The 23,598-nt window shown below is 43.8% G+C and overlaps 1 protein-coding gene across 1 annotated transcript in view; it reads left to right on the forward strand.

The window, feature by feature from the left end:
• Positions 1–3,874: 3,874 nt before the first annotated feature.
• The window catches only part of LOC144374723 (uncharacterized), a gene marked incomplete at its 3' end in the record, with an annotated part of 159,020 nt that continues 139,296 nt past the window's right edge, over positions 3,875–23,598 (forward strand). The window contains exons 1-3 of the mRNA XM_078037469.1: positions 3,875–3,916; positions 5,006–5,209; positions 17,295–17,490. Coding sequence (XP_077893595.1) covers positions 3,875–3,916; positions 5,006–5,209; positions 17,295–17,490 — 442 coding nt within the window. The remainder of the gene's footprint in view (positions 3,917–5,005; positions 5,210–17,294; positions 17,491–23,598) is intronic.

The following is a 23,598-nucleotide window of genomic DNA, read 5'->3' on the forward strand; positions in this document are numbered from 1 at the left end:
TCTCCTCCTCCTCCTCCTTCTCCTCCTCTTTCTTATCTCTCTCATTCTTATCTTTCTCCTCCTCTCCCTCTTCTCCTCCTCCTCTATCTTCTCCTCCATCTCCTCCTCATTCTCCTTCCCCTCTTCCTCATCTGTCTTACTCCTCCTTTTCATCATCATCATCTCTCCTCCATCTCCTTTTCCTTCACTTCTTCCTTCTTCTCTGCCTCCGCTGTCACCTCATCTTTCTTCTCCACCTCCCTCTTTTCCTCTGCCATCTTTCCTCCTCCTCCGCATCATCATCATCATCATCATCATCATCATCATCATCATCATCATCATCTCTCTTCTTCTCCTCCTCCTTCTCCTCGTCCATTTTTTTCTCCTCCTCCTCCTCCTCCTCCTCCTCCTTCTCTTCCCCCTACTACTCTATCTATTCCTCCTTCTCCTCCACCTCCTTCTCCTCAGCCTCCTTTTCCTGCTTCTCCATCTCCTTTATCTTTTTCTCCTCCCTCTCCTCTTCCTCCTCCTCCTCCTTATCTCTCCTCCATCTCCTCCTCCTTCATCTCCTCCTCCTTTTATTCCTTCTCCTCTTCTTCCTCCTCCCCTCCACTTCTCCTCCCCCTTCCTCCTCCTCTTCCACATTCTCGTCCTCTTCTCCTCCTTTTCCTCATCCTCTTCCTCCTCCTCCCCCTCTTTTCCCCCTCCTTCTCCTCCTCCATCTCCTCCTCCTTCTCCTCCCTCTTCTCCTTCTCATCTCTCATCTTCCTCCTCCTCATCAACATCATCATCTCTCTTCCTTTTCCTCTTCCTCCTCCTCCTCCTTGTCTTTGTTTTTCATCCCCTTTCCTCTTCTTCAGTCTCCTCCTCCTCCTCCGTCTCCTCCTCCTCCTCTGTCTTCTCCTACACCTCTGTCTTTTCCTCCTCCTCCTCTTTATCATCACCCCCCCTACTCCTCCTCCAGAGTCTCCTTGCTCTGAGACCTCCGATGTGGACTCCTCTGGCTCCCTGTCTCCGTCTCTCCCTGTGGCTAGCCCCTCACCTCTGTAAATCCTGTTGCACCTCCTCAGCTGCTGGTATTCATCTTTGGCCTCCAGTGACCCTCCATAATCGGAGGCGTAGTAGGTGAGCGTGGAGTTCTTCAGACTGTTCTAGTCAAGGGCATGGAGGGCTTTACCTGTGAAGAAGGTGGAAGGTGTCAGAGAGAGCACCCACATGATTCTCAGCTGGGGACACGTGCTTTCAATTCTATGCGGAAGACACCTTGTACTGGACCGTCACAGAAAGAGCCCCCTGCCCAGAGCCCACAGGGACATGTGTGATCATGGTACTGAGACTGTGATGCCTAGGTCTGCTTAGCACTGTGTCACCTCGAAAACCAGGAGAGACTTGCAAAAAATATCCAGGACGTTGCCAGCAGGCGTGGTTTCGATGTGCGGTGCCCGTTGGGTCAAGTGCCCTAATAAAAGTGTGAGAGAATGGCCTGGGGCAGAGAAAATCAATGACAGATTCCAGCCCACGTGGAAGGAACCACAACCAATATCAGTAAAATATACAATGTCCATTATCCACAGAGCAGGTGACATCTACAAACCCAGCTCCCTGCACTGCGGAGACCAGCGGTCCTTCCTACCCCTGAAGGCACAGAGGCCAATTCACGAGGGATGTGAGCTGCTGTACTCCTTGGGGACATCTGCCTCTCACCTAGCTCAGATGTCAGGATATTCGTGCAAGGACGTGTCACCTGACCTGTGAGGGCTTCCATGTCTCCAGGAAACCCTCGCAGATGGCAGAGTCTGAAAGTTCTTGCTTCTCTCTAGCTTGTCCCCAAGCCCCGAAAGCAGAGCCCTTTTCCTCCACGATGCTGAAAGCTAAGGTTTTCTCTCTGCTTCCTGTAACCACTAAGGGTGATGATGAATGACAGCTCCTCACAAAACTGATTGCTAACAAAATGATTGGTTTTGTGCAAAATTAGACGATCACTGGGAAGAAATGAACAAACAAGGAACACGAGTTGGGTGTACTCTCCCCTGTTCTTGATCTTGACTTACCTACAAACTACTCCATCTCCTCCACATTGTCTCTGTATAAGCTGTGGCAGCTTCTCCTGAGGAAGGCTTTCGAGGTCACAGAGGAGTGTAGACCTGCAGCAGGGACACAAAGAGGAGAAAGTGCCTGTCTTTTTTTGTGAAAGAAGAAAACCACTTGAATTATAGACGGGAGATGATGGCGTCCACAGTGGACCTTCAATGTGCTACGTCCGTGATCTGGGTTCACCTACTGGGATTTTACTATGAGGGGTCCCCCAAAAACGCATGGGTGAGGCCATGCAAGAAAGTTCACAGGTAAAATGATTAGATTACTAGAGGTGTGACCTAGAAGTGGTTTAATCCACTTGGATGAACTCACTGGGTGGTGACTGTAGCAGGTGGGGTGTGGCTGGAGGAGGGGATCTCTGGGCTGTGCCTTTGGGGTCTCTATCCTGTCCCTCATGAGCAGAGCTCTCTCTGCTTCCTGGTGCCCTGTCCTGAGCTGTTCTCCTCCTCCAGTCCTTTCTGCCATTTTGTTCTGCTCCCCTTGGGCCAGAGCCATTAAGTCGGCCAACCATGGACTGAACCTTGATAACCAAGAGCCCCAAATAAACTCTTCTTCCTCCAAATGTTCTTTTTGGGACCTTTGATCACAGTGGCAATTTTGTCTGAGTAAAACAACATCCACGGTCAGAATAGTACAGGAAGATATTTTGAGAGGGAGGGACGGGACACCCCATCGACCCACCCTGTGTTACAGAACATTGCCATCATTATTATTTTATTATTAGGTGCTGCTAATTTCTGACTTTCTTTAATTTATAAATTAAATATCTTCATAGGTATGTACACATAGGGAAATAGCTATATATTGTAGTATATGGATGAATATTTATTTATTACTTATATATGAATGGTTGGGTACTCTCTGGGTTTTCAGGCATTCCCTGGGCCTTGGAAGGAGTCCCTGATGCACGACCACTACTTGGATACTTCCCAGTGTAACCTGGGTAACTCAACGCAGAGATCTGAGTGTGGAAACCAATTCATAGGAAGAGGTTGGACCTTTACTTTTTCTTTTTCTTCTTTTTTTTTTTTTTTGCACCAGAGATGGAACCCAGGGGTGTTTCACCAGTGAGTCCCTTCCCCAGTCCTTTTGATATGTTATTTACAGAGTGTCACTGTGTCTCTTACGGCCTCTCTAAGTTGATAAGGCTAGCCTCCAACTTGCCCATCCTCCTGCCTCAGCCTCCCCAGCTGCTAGGATGACAGACATGGGCAAAGTGACTCCATAAAGAAATCCTTCAACATATACACTGTGGAATACTGTGTAGCCATGAAGAAGGATAGCTTCCTTTCCTTTGTGAATGAAGTGTGAGTTTGGACCTTTTCAATGCACCTGCTGCTATGGGACCCCAGGTTGTCCCACTGCTCAGAACCTGCCCCCCCCTGGCGATAGTGAGGGTCCGCACCTTTGGATGTAGGCCGTGTCTTCCTGCAGCATCCATCTGGTGGTGCTCCCCACATCCATGGGCTGCTGGTGACCTGGTGGTTCCGCAATGAGCACACAGTTTTCCAGCGTCGCAGGAACCCACAGCTGGAGAACCATGTGGTGAAGATGAGGATGGCCATGCCCCTGACTGCGGTCCAGGGATCCGAGAGGAGGCTTCTGAGCTTGGTGGCTGTGAGCATCAGGACGCCTAGAGCCAGGATGCGGATGCGGGTGTAGTGGCTGAAAGAGGCAGCCATGATGACCCCTAGCTCTGGGGGTCTGTCAGGGTCGCAGTCATTGATCAGGGTGAAGGGAAGCCCGTAGAAGTAGTGGAAACCATGGTTCACTGGGTGGTAGCAGTGGTCCCCGCGGAATGCGCAGCTCATGCCCTGGTGCCACTTTCCTGCAAGCTGGGGTGGGTGGTCAGCCACACCAAGGGCGCATGCTATTGCCTGGGTAAAAGAACCCCGGGGGCATTCGGATGCGGTCAGGGGAAAGAAAACCTCCAAACAGGAGATCCTGAATCAGTGGAGGCCATGAGTGACCTCAGCCAAGACTTGCTTTTGGTTTTTGGTTCCAGGGATTGAACTCAGGGCCACTCAACTTCCGAGTCCCATCCCCGGCCTTTTTTGTGTTTTATTTAGAGACAGGGTCTCGCTGAGTTACTTGGGGCCTCGCTAAACTGCTGAGGTGGGCCTCTAACTTGTGGTCCTCCTGCCTTAGCCTCGCAAGCTACTGGAATTACAGGCAGCGGAGCCAGGCTCTGAAAAACTTTCTGATTCTTTGGGGCTGAAGAAGATAGACAGGTTAATAGAAGGAAAGAACGCAAAATATATATCAAAAAACCCAAACCTCTGCAATGAGGAGAACTTCTGAACTGGAAACCATCCTAGAGGGCCCGAGTAGAGCCAGATACCAACTCGGGAGGCGGAGAATGATGAAAGTTTTTTTTTTTTCCTCCATAGGAAATTGGCCCCTTGACAATTGGATGGGAGAGGAATCAGGTGTACAAGGGCGCATACCTACAAGGCCGGTGGCATAGTCTTGCTCCTTTGGGATTTTTGCAAAAGTGGTTTCGTAGGTAGGAAGCCCACCTGAGCCCAAGTTCCAGTAGAGGACCCGGTGGGAGGTGGTGCTCTGGGTATGGAGTGGGTGCAGATCAGAGAGGTTGTTAAATGTGCTATTGTGCACAGAATGACCCCACCACTGAGCATTATCTGCCCCAATGTCAGCTGCATAAGTTGGACACACCTTGCCTATCATGAGAACCAACCCAGTATATCTATCTATCTATCTATCTATCTATCTATCTATCTATCTATCTATCTATCTATCTATCTATCTACCATTACCTATTATCCAGGTATCATTATGTTGCATCTATCCCCTTTCTATCTACACATTATTTATCTGTCACCTGTATGTGCATTATGCATCTGTCACCTTTATATTCCTCTATCACTCATCATTAGCTATCACCTGTTTCTCTATTATTTATTGACAGGATTGCTATCGATTGAGCATCATTAATACATATTTCTTCATTGATAGTATCACCATCATCATCTATGGAGCATTGTCTCTCACCTGTCAATCACCGTATTTCTGCTTCTCATCCACCAATGATGGTGGTCATCCCGTCCCAGAAGGATCCCTCCGCACAGCCTACCAAGGGCACCTACCTGGAAATTTGATGAGACAAGAGCTGGTACGTGGAAAATATCAGAAGGAAAAAAACATTTCCCCTGTACCAGACGTGAACAGACATTTGTGTTGGGTGTTTTTTTCCCTGAGCAATTTTTTCTCTGAGTATTAGTACGATTTCCCAGGTGCTGCATGTCCCAGGTCAGCTAGGGACGATCTAGACCTCAGGAAGAGGTGTGTGGTTATCTGTGACTCCCATTTGATTAACCCAGGGGTACCTAACTCCTGAGCCCCCTCTGTAGCCCTATTTTGCATTTTACTTAGAGACAGGGTCTCACTGAGTTGCTTTGGGCCTCCTTTTGGCTGAGGCTGGCTTTGAACTCGCAATCCTCCTGCCTCAGCCTCCCAACCGCTGGGATGAAAGGCGTGCGCCACCGTGCCCGGCATTATGCGTGGGTTTTAACACCCACGGGGGCTGAGGGTCCTGAGGGGTGAGGGCATACGAGGCCCTTTTGGAGCACACACTGCAGGAAGGTGACAGGAGGGCACATTAGCTTTCAATTTCCCAGTCTCTGTGGGATCGATACCCAGCTAGAGCAGTGATGGGGTCCAGGCTGCAGCCGGGAGCTGCTGTCCACAGTCCCTGTGACACCCACCTGATTGGAGTGACTCTGTTCCGAGTGCAGAGCGGGGGGGGGGGGCTGCCAGGTGCTGCGTGAGTCTCACGCCCTCCTTCTTCAGCCGGTCGATATTGTGGGTCCTGAGAAAATCAGATGAATGTCACTTGGGAAAGGTTTGGGAATGCTCTGTGCTTCGGAAGAGGCCAGCATTGAACTTCCCTGGGCTGTGTGGCACCTGTCTTAGTGCGCCCACTTCTCTGAGTTTGCAAAGGACAGATGAGGCTCACCTTGGGCGATTCCTCCTACAGTCCTCCCTCAACTCAGCTGTTGCCAAAGCAACAAAGGGCACCCCAGATTTTGAATTTTGGCTTTGGCCTGGGGGGCTGGCACACAGACACCTTGCCCGTTTAACTTTCTGGGGGTGATGAATGACAGATGTTAAACAGTGAGTATAAACACTGTAAGAGACGCTTTTGTCAAGCAGGGGAATGACATGGGTTCTTAGCCCAGGCAGTCTGGGCTCAGCCAGGACCTTAGGTATGTTTGGGTACGAAATATACATCTGCGTGGTTACATTCTCCTCTTAGGTTGGGTTATGGGGGACCCCTAGTCACAATAACTCTGTGGTTACATCGCAGGGCTTCTTAGAGGAAGATGGACCCCAACAAAATTACATTTGAAGGAAGAGATGACCGATGTCACAAACAAAGGCAAAGTTTTTGGCTTTTTCTTATTTTTTTGGGGGGGTGGTATGCAACCCAGGGGGCTTGTATGCTTTAAATATCCCATCAGCATCCACGAAGGGTGCACCCTGAGTTTCCTACCAGGTTTCTCAGGTGCAAAATTCAAAGAGAAGATGAAACACTTCACCTAAGAGCTTTTGCAGTCAGACGTGCAAAAATAGATTGAGAATCTTACTGTGGATACGAATCCCAAAGGCAGTGACCAAGCCCCTAGAGCTCAAGGAATTCCCCAGTGACTGTAAGATGACAGGTGCTACTCTCTTCCCTTCTCCCTTGGAGGAGGCTGCATCTGGTGGGAGCTAAGTTATAAAAGCTCAGACTTTGTTCTTCATGCGCCTAAAGATGACCACTCAGTGACCTCCCATAAGAAAAGTTTTGCTCCCCTGAGGACAACTGGAAAAGTGCAGAGACATTGGAGGTGTCCCACTTTGGGATGTGGTGCTATTGGTGAGCAGCAGGTGGAGACCAGAAATGTTGGTCAATATCCTACAATGCACAGGATGGGCCCATCACACAGAGTGATCTGAGCCAGTGTACCAGTAGGACCAAGGCTAAAGAACCTTGTCAGTCTTTTCATCCATTAATCCACTCACCCACCCACCCACCCATTCATCCACCATTCAACCATCCATACATACATACATACATACATTCATCCAATCACCCATTTGCCCATCCACCCACCCATCTGCCAACCCATCCACTCTCTCATCCATCCATCCACCCACCAAACCACCTATCTATCCATTCATCCATCCAGGCACCCATTTATCCATCCATCCATCTACCCACCCACCCACCCATCCATCCATCCTCTCACCCACCTATCCACCCATCCACCCATCTATCCATCTATCCATCCACCCACCCACCTATCCACACATCCACCCATCTATCAATCCACCCACCAACCCACCATCCACCCATCTATCCATCCATCCATCCAGGCAACCATCTATCCATCCATCCATCCATCTATCCATCCACCCATCCACCCATCCATCCATCCATCCATCCAGGCAACCATCTATTCATCCATCCACCCATCTATCCATCTATCCATCCACCCACATACCTATCCACCCATCCACTCATCTATCCATCCACCCACCCACCCACCATTCACCCATCTATCCATCCACCCATCCACCCATCCATCCATCCATCCATCCAGGCAACCATCTATCCATCCATCCATCCATCTATCCATCCACCCATCTATCCATCCATCCATCCAGGCAATCATCTATCATTCTACCCATCTATCCATCCACCAACCCACCCACCCACCATCCACCCATCTATTCATCCATCTATCCACCCACCCATCCTTCTATTCATCCACCATAGGTGGATGGGCAGATAGACAAATGGATGATGCCTGGATGAAAACATGGACAGATGGGTCGTTGGAGGAATGGCTCATTCATAAATGGATACCTAAGATTCAGGCTGATGGATTTGGGGTAAAATTCTAGTGATTTGCTAACCCTGAGAATAAAGGACTCGGAACTGAGTACAATTTTACAAGCCTGTGTGTAACCCTCTACCCAGTTTAGCCAAAATAAGAAAATACCCCACACTCTCTAAGATCCTGTGGCCTCCAAAGACCCTCATTCAGACCTTCTCCTGGACACCATTTTTGCCCTGGCTCCCCCACACCTCACTAAGACATGTGTTTTGCCCTATGGAAATAAGAGTTTCTGTGAACACAGGATATGCGAGTATCTTTTGGACTCACTGCTTTCAAATCCTTTGGGTCTGAACCCAGCGGTGGCATTGCTGGGTCATATTGTGATTCAATCTTAAGCTTTTGAGGGGCCACTATATTGTTCTGCCAGGGGCCACCTGGAGCCCCAGGAGCTGGAGAGGCAGGAGGAGCCTCCCTGGATCACCTCCCTGGTGATCTTGAGAGAGGAAAGTGTCTTAGAATTATACTGAAGGTACAATCAGGAAGCACTTTTTAAAATTTTTTATTTTTTATTTTATTTTCTTGGTAGGGAGGATTGAAACTATGGGAACTTAACCACTGATACACATGCCCAGCTCTTCTTTATATTTTATTTAGTGACAGGATCTCACTGAGTTGCTTCAGGCCTCACTAAGTTGCCAATGTTGGTTGGAAATAATGTGAAAACAGTCTCTAGATTGAAGCATTCCAAAATCTAGGCATACAGCGGGCTGGGATGTGGCTCAAGTGGTAGGACGCTCGCCTGGCATGCGTGCGGCCCGGGTTCGATCCTCAGCACCACATACCAACAAAGATGTTGTGTCCACCGAGAACTAAAAAAATAAATAAATATTTAAAAAAAAAAAACAAAACAAAATCTAGGCATACATCAATATAACATTATTTTACTAATTAATGCTTTGTTATAATTATACAAATAATTCTAATGTAAAAATACTTAAAAAAAGCTGATGAACAGGGAGACACTATTTCCCATTACATATTTGATTACTTTCTTTCTAGTGTCTAGATTATAGCGAACTCTAGTGAGTTCATAATTAAATGGAGGTTGATCAATTAAAAAAATGAGTTCAGAATCATGAAACACTGAATATGACTGTTGGTTTGATGGTGTTCCCTGAGGATGAAATTCAAAATGATAATTGGCAACCTTCAGTCATGAGCATTGGGATGATCCTACAGTAAGGCTGCCCCTATCCTGGATGAGAACAGAATTTCTGTAGTGTTATTTTAACTCACCAAAGTTTATTGATATGCTCTGTGCAAATACCGCCAGATTTCTCTGAAATCTGGGGGATCTTAGAGTATTTCTCCACTTGCTGCTCAGATGACAAAATCTGAGGCTAAGAGGGACCCTAAGAACTCTGCAGCTGTGTGTTCCTGCAAGAATCCTACTCCTTTGCCCCATTTGGGATAGAATTTTCCATGAAAACTACCTTTGGGTGTGGCCTTCCTAGATATCAGTCAACCTGCTGACAATAGACATCAGTAAGCTAGACTCAGCCCCCTGAAACCTGCCCTCATTTGAATGGCTTTTCCTCAATAAAAGGGTTCAGCCTATGTGTGTGTGTGTGTGTGTGTGTGTGTGTGTGTGTGTGTGTATTTTCTGAATCTCCTACTAGATCAGATGGCTGTGACTCAGGGATGCATTTGCTTATCACAGAAACAAAGCCATCCATGTTCCTGGGATGACCCCTAAAATCCTTCTTCTTGTTCCTGATTATATAATTACAAGAAAGAAATAAATGTATACACAAGGATCATCAGCTACATCACGTGACGTCACATGCAGGCATGCACTCCTAGTTAAAAACAAATTGAAATGGATCCAAAATATCTTAAGAACCACGTGGTTACATAAAGTTAATCAATTATACTGTGTTAATTATAGGTTATGCCCTTATCTACAGAAATATTCAAGGACATTAACTATATTTTAATTGATATTTCTTTTCTTTTTTTTCTTTTTTAAATATATTTTTTAAGTTGTTGATGGGCTTTTATTTTTTTTATTTATTTGTATGTGGTGCCAAGAATCGAACCCAGTGCCTCATTCATGCCAGGCAAGCGGGCTACCACTGAACTCCAACCCCAGCCCTCATTGATATTTCTTTTTATCAAGGTACAAAGATAATTATTTTTCAGATATTATTTTCAGAAATTATTTCTAAGTGTAACCAGGAAAAATTCTAAAAGTAATTTCAACAGAGGAGAAGCACACACATTGGAGGTCCGAAGAAGAAAGAAATCATCTTTGGGTAAACCAAGATCTTTATATTCTAGATTTTTATGATAAAAATATTTTCCTAAATAGAAATATTTTTATAATATTAATTAGACAGATAATATAGAAATGTAAAAAAAAAGACTTATATGTACTTGACTGACTAAAAGTTTTAACTGATAAATTCAAGAATATTTCAGGCTATTTCCCTGATTTTACTCTCTATGCTGATACTGAGCTAATATTTCTGTTCATATTTTGAAATGATAAAGAGGTATTAAAATATTAAGTTTAATTCTTTAAGCAAGGTCTTTATTGCCTAATGATTCTTATTGTTTAAGGCAAGGATTAATTTGAGTGAATAAATTCACAGCCTTGATTAAACACTAAATACATTAAACTGGTGACTTAGATTCTATTTTTTTTTTACAATTCTCCTTGGAGACTAAATTTGATTGATTCAGATTGTCCATTCTTGCACATTTTTTTTATTGAATCATTTTGAGATCTGAGAATTTTATTAGGACTGAGGTTCTCCAAATTAAAGTTGTATGTTAGTTTTGAGCAATAAAAGTTGCAAACCTTGTTGAAAATTCATGGACATGATAGAAGTTCTCTGACTGGACTATTATCCATAAAAATATGGTAGGATTTATATAATGCTTAATGACATTTTTTTTAAAGACAATCGAGAGACACCTATTTAAAGGATAATATTCTGAGACATAAAGATATTTTGAGACCTTCTCTCAGAAAGAGATGGAGGATTCCTTTTAAATTGTTCAGATGGATAAACTAGCATATATATTGGGAAATTACAATAATCAATACAAGGTAAATCTGATCATTTAAATACTTGTAGTACTATCTATAACTTAAACTGATGATACTATGGCTTATGCCAAGTCTTTACTCAATTTTATTAAAGAAAAGGGGGAACACAGCACCCCAGAGGCACACACTAGATCTTACAAAATATTTAATTTTTTTCTTAATTTTAATATTGAGAATCTCAGGGGATATAGCTCAGTTGTTAGGGTGCTTTGCTCACATGCACAAGGCCCTGGGTTCAATCCCCAGCACCATCAAAAAAAAAAAAATAGAAAACTGAGACTGCTGCTGAACTAACTGAATCATGTTCATGGCTGCTGAATATGATTCAGTAAATTAAATCAGACTTGAAAAGATAGAATTTAAGCCTGTCATCATGGAAATGACTGAAAAACCTGACACAGGAGGTAAATCTTCTAACTGCAGAGTTTACAACCATGCAGCTACATAAGCTTGTCAGGTAAGTAAAAATTATGAAAAGACTTCTATGGACCCATTCCCAGATTTATTTTTTTAAATTTGTTTTTTTACTTGTAGATGGAAACAATCCCTTTATTTTGTTTATTTTCTCATGTTGTGCTGAGGATCAAACCCAGGGCCTCGTACGTGCTAGGCGAACGCTCCACCACCGAGCCACCACCCCAGCCCTCAGATCCATTTTTAATGTGCATTGTAGTGTGGACTGAAAAGTCCACCCATGAAACTAGATTAATCTTACCGACTGTAGTGGTCACTTATTTGTTGATTCTATGGCAAACATGTTGTCTGGGATTCTATTTGAGGAATAGACACCTAACAAGAAACCTAAACCAGACAATCATGCTGCCCTTAGAAATTAAGACTCCTTATCTGGACCATTGTCCAAATAGAAACATTGTTGAAATAGAATTTTTCTCTACAGGTCAGTTATTTACATAAGGTATCCATCAAAGTATGGTTGCCCTGATCATTCTACAATAGAAATGGGCACCTTTCCTAAGTATTATTCATGAGTGTTCTTGAGTATTATGCAAATGTCTAGTCAGTACCACACAAGAGTTCTAGAAATAGTGCATGCATTTTAGGCTGGTCTCCTAGAATGGACAAGAACAATTACAGGAGGATGCCTGTAACCTGGAAGTTTTATTGGTAATACCCTAACACTCAGTGAGATAGCACCCAAAAAGATATTAGAATGTTTGTCTTCTACCTTCATAATATCTACATCACTGACAGACCTAACAGACTCCTTAAATGTGAGAATTAAGAGAAAGGATGATGACTATCCTGTAGCCTGTATGAATATACAGCTCATCTTATTTATTATCAGCTGATGTTTCAGAGCTACACTCTGCTGAAGTTAAGGTTCAGGTCTGAAACAGGTGCATGCCAGTTAACCAGATCTAGGCCAGCTCCTGGTCTCATGATCTTTGAAGTGACTACTTTAAATATTATTCCTTGCTTCTATGATACAGTCTTTATGGCTCTGATTCAAACTTACAACATAGGGATTCTCTTAATGTTGGACTTAAATTACTTCCAAGAGCTTTCATAGTCAGATAAATGCTGATGGAAAAATTAGAACTGAGTTAAAATTCTCTAAAAGGCCACTGTGATAAATATTGTGACTGAGCCCTCTGCTCCGTGGTTTGTGGAGAGGCTGAAGAACCATGCCAAATGAAAATGTCCATGTTACCATTGCCAAGTGCAAGGCCTCCCAATAAAATTGAGAAAAGATGAAGAATCTTCTGATGAGTGTTTGGCAGAATAATAATAATAATAATAATAACCTGGATCTTCCAAGTTGGTTATGTCCCAGAGATAGTATGTTTTCTACTAATGCCTTTTTTGTTTCAATAGTAGATCATTAGGCTCTTGGCTTGGCCCTTCTGCTGGAAGAAGAGCCCACCTCAAACCCCAAGCACTTTGTGGCTCTCCTGACCAAGGGGAACCTGGTCTCTCGCAGGGCTTCCCCCATACCTCTTTGTGTCTCCCCTTCCTGATCAGAGTCTTGTTAGAAGCCAGATCCCCAACCTGCATTCACTCAGGCAGCCAGGAGGGAGATCTGGGGCAAAGATGGGACTAGTTTGCTCATTACATTTCCTGATCTGGGTCTCAGGTGCGTAGAATTGGACATTGTTTTTATTTTATTTTTTTCTGATGACCTCTACCTTTGGATAGTATTGCTCAGTCAATTCACATATAATGTCACTGTTGATGTCCTTAGATTTATATCTGCCCTTTTACATCATATTTTCTTATGTCTTTTTTGAGGGGGGTGGGGACTGGGGATTGAATGCAGGGGCACTCAACCACTGAGCTCCATCTCCAGCCACATTTTGTATTTTATTTAGAGAAAGGGTTTCGCCAAATATCTTAGGACCTCACCATGGCTGAGGCTGGCCTTGAACTCACGGTCCTCCTGCCTCAGCCTCACAAGCTGCTGTGACTTGAAGTGTATGCCACCATGCCAGGCCTCTGAACTACATGCCCTGAACTACATCTCTATTGCAAGCTTTATTTTGAGATAGAGTGAAGCTAAATTGTGGAGGCTGCTCTAGCAGGTTACTAATCTATTTTTGTTGTTGTTTGTTTTGTATTGCTGCTTGTTAATGAAGGTTTCTGATTTTTATTTTTTTTTAGAGAATGAACTCATTATAGAGCTGGGACCTCCTGAGAAACTGAGGCAGTGAAAAGACCCCCTTGAACCCTTGATTTTGCAATCACATCAGAAAGTTTTCAGACATATCACCCTGTAACAGGCATAAACTTTTTGAAGGGGAAGGGGACATTCTCAAGGGCGAGAGTAGGTCCTCTCAGAAAGCAGAGGGACCCTGTGCCTCTTCTGCATCTAGTTTTATTGGAGTCCCTGGGAAATTTCCAGAGAATCCTGCCCAGGTGTACTTTTGGACTTTTGACAGCAGGGTGACATCATACTTTCAAGTCTCTAACATGTCATGGCAACTCTATGTCACCTTGGCCCACGCTGAGCCATTCTAATTGGATTCTTATCCAAAGAATTATCCTTTCTTCCAAAATCTGGTCTGTGGAAAGAGTCACAAAGTTTGTCCCCGCATAGTCACTTGGGTTCCTCTTAGGGGGTTTCCTGCCTGCATTTCTCATGCAGATCACAGGTAGTCTGCTGAGGAATGGGACATCTCCTGTGCACTTAGTCCAGGCAGAGTTACAGGTAAATTGCTTTTTGGAAAAGAATGCATGTGCAGGTCAGCACGGTGGGCCCATTTTAAAGGATTATTCTCTTAACCATCTGTTCCCACCATTCTTGCATGTGTCCCCTAAAAGACTAAGAGACACAGGTACAGAAAAAGCAAAGCTTTTGCTGACAGTGTTACAGGATGGAACATCTGGGCAAGCAGGGGAGTTGCAGTCAGCATTTTATCCTCTGGTTCACAAGGGTCCCCACTTCCCACCCCAGTTCCTCTTTGGCAAAGTACTATGAGGTGCAACAAATTCCAGATCTTTACCTGCATTTCCCTGTGTCCCACTTGGCTGTTTAAAGAAGTATGCTGCAGGGCAGAGTGGCACATGCCTTAAATCCCAGTGGTTTGGGAGGTTAATGCAGGAAAACTGCAAGTTGGAAGCCAGCCTCTGCAGCTTAGGGAGGCTCTAAGCGACTTAGCCAGACCCTGTGTAAAAGTAAAAGAGAGCTGGAAGTTTGGCTCAGTGGTTAGGCAGCGCTCAGTCAAATCCCTGGTATCAACCCCCCCACACATATTTGTATATAAAGCAATATACCCTTAGTTGTCCCCAACTCCCTTTGTCCTTTTGTGCCAGGAAAGTCTTCTTAGATTGAGTGCATCTTGGACCTAGATACTTTTGCCTTTACCTAAATCAACACTGTTTCTTTCTCTCTTGGTCAGGGTGACCCCTCCCCTACCTCCTGTGTGGGTCCAGGGTGGTTCAGGTGCATGGACTCGGGATCTGCCACATGGACAGTCTGGGGCTGTACACGTGACTCTCCATTTTGCTCTACTTGCCCTCAGGCTGCCTTTCTTATGTCTCAATTGTACATTTAAGGCAAAATACTATATTATCATACTCAGCCATGTTTGGTATTTGATTTAGAGTCAGGCTCTCATTGAGTTGCTTAGCACCTCATTTTTGCTGATGGCTAGATTCAAAGTAGCAATCCTCCTGTCTCAGCCTCCTGAGCCTCTGGGATTACAAATATGAACAACCATGCTTGGCCTCACCCTCTGATTTGTCAACTTCTTCATTGGATTGATAGTAGGTTGCAGTCACCATCTGGAGTTATTCTCTCAGGCCTATTACAGTTATGCTCACATCCACCTTCTTTGAACCAAAATAAAAGGGATGCTCAGTGGCACAGTCCCCCTGCCCTCGATTCAATCTCTACCATGGGGGACAATAAAGGCACCTGGAATTCAATTCTCAGCCCTGGGCAGCTATGTGTCCACTTTTCCACACCTGTGGGAATATAACTTTTTACACAATAGCACCCTTGGGCAATATTGTTAGGTAGAATGAACTTGGGCCAATAAGCAGGATGTGATAGACTTCACAAAGCCCAACTTAAGAGTAGAGAATAAAGTTGTACTTAATTTCCAAGAGGGGGATATACATGACAGGTAGTATTGGCCCCAAGTGGCAATTTTTTATGGTTTATATGCAGGGTTAATGGGCCCAGCTGAGAAGGGTTTTGGTTTTTTTCTGATTGGACTATCAGTTTAAACCCAGGATGCTGAGAGTGCTGGGTCAGCTCCTGGGGGTATGTTGCTTCCTAGGGCTTGTGGCTTTTTTTGAAGACCTTGACATGGAAAGAATACACTGGAGGGGGACTTCCTCCTGACAAAGTGAGGTCAATCTTTGCAATAGAGTGACATGTGTCAAGGGGGCAAGTGAGTGTGAGCTCACAGACAAGTTATAAGACCACAGATGCCTGAAGCTTAAATCCTACAGATAATACTGAATCCTAGATACAAGTTCCTCTATCCATGCATGCCTATGATTACCCTTTCTATAAAATCTCAAAGTCCTTCTCAGCATCTGAAGACAGGGTAAGGACAGGGTTTCCTTGTCTTCCTGGTGTAGCTGCACTGGTCAAAGTTTCTTTCCTGCTTTGCATTATAACCTTTTGTGTTTGGTTTTGGGTGAACACCTGACCAGACCTGTGGGGTCACCAGAGTCACATCTCTGCAGAAGGCTTCCTAACAGTCGAAGTAGAACATCTACACTAAGCCCAAAGCACCCATTTTATTTCCTTGGCACATTGCTGCCCTAGAGGATTGCGCTACTTCCTCCCCCACCCTTTCTGCTGGGGATGGAACCTTGAGCATCAGAGCAAACCCCAATTGCTTCCTTTCATAGATCAGGAGCCTCCTCAAAGCAACAGAGGCCAGGAGGTGAGGATAATTACTAAATAGTTTTCATTTTTAGATATTATATATGGGTCATATATATGGTATCTTTAAATAGTGTTTTAAATTTTGGAGACCCGTGTCTTTCTAAGTCGCTTGAGGTTGCGCATCAGCTGGGGGAAAATATATATATATATATTTTAAAGATATATTATATATATAATATATATTATATATAAAATATATATTTTATATATAAAATATATTTTTTATATATAAAATATATATTTTATATATAAAATATAAATATATTATACAAAATACCTGTTTTATATATAGAATATTATATAAAATACATATTTTATATATAAAATATATAATATGTACTATATATTTTATAAAAAATATATATAATATATATTTTATTTATACAAAATATATATAAAATATATATTATATATATAATATATAATAAAATATCATTCTTTCTTTCTTAAGGTACTGGGGAATAAACCCAATGGAGCTTGACCCCGTCCTCTGAGCTCCATCCCCACCTTTTCATTTTATTTGTAGACAGGGTCTCACTGTTTGCAGATGCTGACCTGACCTTAGGCTCCTCCAGCCTCATCCTCCTGGAGAAACTGTGCTTTGGTTTTGTGTTGAGGTTAAACCCAGGGCCTCACCATGCTCGGAAAGCACTCTATGGCTGAAACCTAGCTCAGCGGCAGGTGTCACCTCTGTCCTAGAGGCTAAGCCAGAGCTTCCCACCTGGATTCGTACTCAGCACAGCCGGGGAGCTCCTCCTGAAAGGGGCTGGGGCCAAGAATCTGTCACTCTACCTAATTTCAGCCAGTGATTGGATGATGTTAGCTGTCAGTCACGATCCAGAGGCGGGCTTGGAGGCCATACATCCGGGTTGTTGGGGGGGAACTGTCCAATCAGTGCGCAGAGGCAGGGGAAAAGCGGGCTTCCGCAACCTCGCGGCTTTTCTTCCTCACCGACTGGGCTACTCCTGCTCCGTGCCCCGTGTTCTCTTCTCCTGGGACCCAGGTGACTCTGCGCTGCCCGTGTTCCCGGAGATCTTGGGTGCCCAGAGGTTCCTCCAGAGGACGCCAGGTCACCAGAGAAGCCAAAAATGGTGAGTTCGCTGAAGGTTGGCGGTCAGCACCTGCCTCGGGGCGGCGCGCGGTTGAGCTGCCGAGTGCCCCGGAGTCCCCGCTGTCGGGTGGCCCTGGGCCCCGTCCCCTGGTTCCCTGGGTTTGGAAGGGTGGCTCAGGTTCCAGGTGTCCCCTTTGCTCCCTACCGGTGGCCCGCACTTACTTTTCCCAACGTGTAGGAAGCAGGGCCACAAATGCACCTTCCTTCTCCCAGTGGAGCTCAACCCAGTGGAGGTCCTCCAAATTGCAGGCGCCTCTTGCCTTCTAAAATGCCACCTTCCCTCCACCTCACAGCTCGGTCAGACATTCTTCTTCCCACTCGTTTCAAATGGACACCTTCTGGTAATTGTCATTATCGCTTAGTGAAATATTGGAAAGAATCAATCAATCTCCCTTCCCCTCTCCCTTTCCCTTCCCTTCCCTCCTCCCTTCCTCCCTCCCTCCCTCTCTTCCTCTCTCCCTTCCTCCCTCCCTTCCTCCCTCCCTTCGTCCCTTCCTCCCTTCCCCGTGTTTTGGAATCTAGACTGGCCTCCAACTTGTGACCCTCCTGCTTCAGCCTCCCGCGTATCTGGGATTACAGCCCTGTGCCAATTTCCCTGGCAAGAAGAACACTTTTGAAAGCATTTGTTTTCTATTTGTGAATATTATCCTTGAGGGGAAAGAATGCTCACTTAACATTTCCTTGTGTTTGGTCAAAATATCTGCTTTAAAGGGAATAAGGAAAGGAGGTTGTTTATAGATCCCAGGGATATAGAATTCTGGGCTACATCACTAGAGTATAACTGCTCCCTTTTCTGATAGTCCATGATGTAGATTCACACCAGTCCTATAGTTCGGTAAGCACACAGGGTAATAATGATGTAGGGACAAAGGAGACATGGCACTGAAGAGAGCTGCAGCCAGTATCAGAGGGTAATGCTTTTGCTGTATTCAATCCATCTATCTCCTGAACCCTGAGTTCAAGTGGTTTCAGAATTTTATACCCAATATGTAAGGGGAGGGGTTCAGAAGTTCACATTGTAATACCGGGACCCCCCAAAGAACTCTCAGACCACACAGTCTTATTCCAGTTAAGCCTTTATTGCTGGCCAGTGGCAGACACTCTGCTCTCGAAAGAATGAGATGGTCAGGTGGTGCCCCTGCCTTCAATTGGCTCCATATTTAAGCACAAAAACCACAAAAGGGAAGATTGGGGGTTCAGGCAATGTAAGCAATCCTGAAAGTAGTGCTCAGTTAGTCTCCAGTTGGTCCCATAGATCATTCTGTGTTCCTGGGGGAATTTTCATGAACAAAAGAATACAAACGGCCTCAGTCATGAGCTTTTTGAGTGTCATGGCTGAGTTCACAAAGCGGAGTCACCAGTCAAGTTGTCACATCACACACATAAAAACAGGTTTTTCTTTCTCTGTTCTGGCCAAGTTAACCCTACAAGGACAGCACCTGAGGAGGGAAGAGCTTCTTCTCCCCTTTCTTTTCTCCCCCACCAGCTGTTACCATGGAGCCCATTTGGTGACTTGTCTGTGAAGCCCAGGCAACACAAAAATAGGAATTTTATCTTCAGTTTTTTGTGGACACTCTTTTTTTGACAGTCCTAAAATTAACCATGGTGAAGATTTCTGGAGAAACCAATTTAAAATTTTCTGTGAAAAAAAGGTATTGCCACTATAATAATGTCTGATTCCTTTACTGTCCTTCCTCCCCAGCTCTTTTCAGTATGATTTTCAGAAGGGATCTGGCTATGGTGCCTAGCCTGAAAGTTGTGATCCTCCTGCCTCAGCTTCCCAATCTGTTGGGATTAAAGGCATCAACAACCCTAGCTACAGAAAATAGTTCATTTTAACCCAGATATTAATTATCATACTACGGAACATGGATTTTAGTTACCATGAATGATGTGTGTGACCCTGCTTGGAAGAGATTACATCCATCCATCCATCTTTTCTTTTTTTCTTTCTTTCTTTCTTTCTTTCTTTCTTTCTTTCTTTCTTTCTTTCTTTCATTCATTTTTTCTTTTTTCTTTCTTTCTTTCTTTCTTTCTTTCTTTCTCCTTTCTTTCTTTCTTTCTTTCTTTCTTTTTTTCTTCTTTATTTTCTTTCTTTCTTTCATTCTTTTTTTTTTCTTTTTAATATACCAGGGATTGAACCCAGGGGAACTTAAACCCTGAGCCACATTTCCAGCTCTATTTATATTGTATTTTAAGACATGATGTCACTAAGTTCATGATGGTCTCACTAAGTTGCTGAGTCTGACTTTGAATTTAGCAATATTCCTATCTTAGCCTCTCAAGCTGCTGGGATTACAGTTGTGTGCCACTGTGCCTGGCCTCCATGAACTTTTATAAAAGAAACTGTGTATCACTGCATTAACCAATTGCATTGGTAGGAACATTAGATTAGTGGGGTACAAAAAAAATTTTAAAAAATTTCTTCAGTATGTCTGTTACTGCACTCTGAGCTTTGGTAGATTTTGGAGACGTCTGGTGAGGTCAGTGATATATTCTGAGAAATTTTGAGATTGTGGTCTGATACAGAAATTAAGATGATTGGCTATTAAAAGCCTTAAAATAGCCCAAGATAATGTTTGATCTCTATGCAGAACCCTGCCTTTCCACCCTCATGGTGGTCTAGTAAGCCAAAGTCAAGTACTCTGAAGGTTCTTTGATGTAGATGCAACAGTATAGAGAACTTGAGTTCACAGCTGTAAAAGTCTTGTGCTTCTCCTTTTATGTTCCTTAGGTGTAGACACCATGTCAGATTTCTTGGGCAGAGGTTCCCTTTGGACACCTCCCAGAGTCCCATTTCCTCAGCCACTATCCTCTTCTGGAGCTGCCACAGAGTGCCCACAGCTGCCCTGAGCCTTGCAGGGTGAACAAAATTTCAGGCCCTGGGTTAGCTCCTTCTAGAGGGCAGCCTGAGGTGTGGGGTGCAGCCTCTCAGGGAAGCTGCTGGGGGCCCTGGGCTGAGGAATCTTCTGGAAAAGGCCTCATCTAAACAGCTACTTCCTTGGGACCTTGTTTTTCCCAAGCTCTGTCACCATTCCCTGGAGACAGGTGGACAGTCAGCCTGTGGATGCCGGTGCTGAGGGGCCAGGTGAGCAGTGACTCCTGTCCTTTTAGTCTCTCACAATGTGAAGGGGCAAAACCTCTCCCACAGCATAAGGACCACCCACCCCAGTGCAGAGCTGTGCAAACCTGAAAAGCCTTATAGACTGGAGTCATGGTCCAGGTGCCTGGGAGTGTGATCCTGGATGCTTTCCATGAGGAAGACCAGGAGGAAGCAGGTCCTGCAGTCAGGGACCTTCCCTGCCCCTTGAGCCTGACACATCTGTGTTCCCTCAGCACCAAAGCTTTCTGTGTATCACTTTGAAATGATGTGCTCACTTATCTGAGGCCCAGGTTTATTTATTCAGAGCCAAATGGGATGGACTATTATTAAAGAGGCAAGAGAGAGGTGGGTTAAAGTCCACCTTTTTTTGTTGTTGTTAAAAATCCCAACTTACATCCAGCCAGATACAGTGGTGCACACCTGTGATCCTTCCTGCTCCAGAGGCTGAGACAGGAGTGTTGCAAATTTGAGGACAGCCTTAGCAACTTAGCCGGGCCTTATGCAACCTGGTGAGATGGCGTCTCAAAATAAAATATAAAAATGACTGGGGATGTGGCTCAGTAGTAAAATATCTCTGGGTTTAATCTTGGGGGCATCAAAGAAAAATAAAAAGAAAACATCTAATTACCTAATTCCTTTTGCTATCCCTGAGTATGTATAGAAAGTTTGTAAGATTCAGATTTGTCTTTTCAGTGGTTTCAATTTGAAATCCCACCCTAGATTCCAAAATACCACGTAAGATACAGAGAAACTCTGTCTTGCATTATTGCTGCAGAATTTGAGTCCAATTCTACCAAAAATAGTGGTGGATAAATTTATGAATGTGATTTCATGAAAACTAGTATCTGTCCTTCACAAGGTGATGATTTTGACAAAGGATGACAGTTTTTCACTGTTGTTGTCTGGACTTGGCAGGTTCAGGTTAACTGTGTGGTTTTTTTGTTATCAGGAATGAAACCCAGAGGTGCTTAACCACCAGCCACTTTTTGATTCTTTGTTTTGATACAGAGTCTTGCTATATCGCCTAGGGCCCCAGACTCCTGAACTGCTGGGGTTACAGGTGTGCACCATCACACCAGTCTTCATTGTAAATTTTAAGGACAATTTTGGCAATACCTTGAATACCCAACTGTAATCATTTAATCACTGAATATCAGTGAAGGAGTAAATGACACCTGTTTTCTGCAAAGTAGACACCCATGTGTCTAAATAAGGGTGTTGATCCCCTCATCATGTCACCTAATTCCTGTCCTCCCCACTGCCTCCTCATATTGCCACCCCTTTGGGAGCTAGCCTTTTAGCTTATGAAAGTTGGGATAACATAAATGCTCTCTCTATTCTCTCTATCCTGTACAACATTTTGGCTGGTCTTAGATACAGTTTACTATTTCCAGTTTTTTGAAAAGTATTTTTTCTTGTTGCTGTAGTTGGACACAATACCTATTTATTTATTTTTATGTGGTGCTGAGGATAAAACCTAGGGCCTCTCATGTGCTAGGCAAGCACTCTACTGCTGAGCCAGAATCCCAACCCTAGTATTTTCAATTTTAGATATAGTTTTTCTTGAAGTTCACCTCCAAAATACAGTAAACCATGCCCTAAATTTCACAGAATTTACTGAAAAGCTCAGTGAGAGTTTAGATCATGGAAACATTCAGTCTTCTTTGTTATAAAGTGTAGTGTCTTTCCACTGATTTGTTGTGTTTTTATGCCTCTAATTGTGTACCTTCTGTATCATAATCATTTTTATCTCTCATTACATGTATTTTACCAAGCTACTCTCCAGCCCAAGAGAATTAGTATTGTAGACTGTTGTTTATTTATTTGCTTACTTATTGAGTGCTGGGAATTTATGCCATGGACATGCTCATGCTTAGTTATCTTCCAGAAATAAATTTCAATTTGTGAGCAACTTTCTGGAGGTGGGCAAGTGTTTTACTGTGGAATAAACCTACAGGCACTTGACCACCGAGCACATCCTCAGCTCTTTTTCTTATTTATTTTTTCTTTTTCTTTTTTTCAATATTTTGTATAGTTGTAGATGGATAGAATACCTTTACTTTATTTATTTTTCTATGCTGAGGATCATACCCAGTGTCTCACACATGTTAGCAAGTGTTCTGCCAGTCAGCTACAGTCCCAGGCCCCCTTTTTATTTTTGATGAAGACCAATCTCACCAAATTTCTGAGTGTCTTGCTATGTTGCTGAGACAGGCTTCAAACTTTTGCCATTTCCCTGCCTTGACCTCCCTAGTGGCTAAAATTACAGGTGCACACCACTACACTAGCAGTTGGAATGAGTTTTGAAGACTTATCATCCAATTTCTTTCCAGGTGAAAATAGTATTGAAAATCAGTTTTCTTGCTTTTCTTCATACTTTTGAAATTTGTAACTATGACTCTTCCTCTTTGCTTTATTTTTGGCATTATTATGAAAAAGGTATTTAGCATATAATATTGTTTCTTATATATGTATTTTTAAAATTTCATGGCTTGGTGGTTTGTTTACTTCTTTATTAGATAAACTTTGTTTTTATGAGCAATTTTAGGCTTACATAGTTCATTAGTCAGTGTTCTCTAGAGGAAAAGTATCAAGAGGAAGTATGATTATCAAAGGGGATTCATTAGATTGGCTACTTGACCCGAAGGTGGATGTCCACAGTGGCCATCTGCAGGCTGGAGAGCTTGATAAGTAGTAGCTACAGAGTCCCAGAGGCTGAAGCCTCAGAACAAGGGGGATCAATGGTGCTGCCTTAGTCCAGACCAAAGATTCTGGAAACTCACTAGAGAATCACTGGCAGAGTCCACTTTGGGAGAGTGAAGAATTTTGTCCCACCCAAGACACCGTTCTATTGGGTGGTGCTGCCTAGCTTAAGAAGGTCCTCCAGTTTGGCTCACTATCCCATATGCCAATCTTTTGTAGACATACCCTCAAGCTCATTAATCACCGACATGTTTTAATCCAATCAAGATGACAATTAAATGT

The sequence above is a fragment of the Ictidomys tridecemlineatus genome, unplaced genomic scaffold, assembly GCF_052094955.1.
Source record: "Ictidomys tridecemlineatus isolate mIctTri1 unplaced genomic scaffold, mIctTri1.hap1 Scaffold_843, whole genome shotgun sequence".
Classification (NCBI taxonomy): Eukaryota; Metazoa; Chordata; class Mammalia; order Rodentia; family Sciuridae; genus Ictidomys; species Ictidomys tridecemlineatus.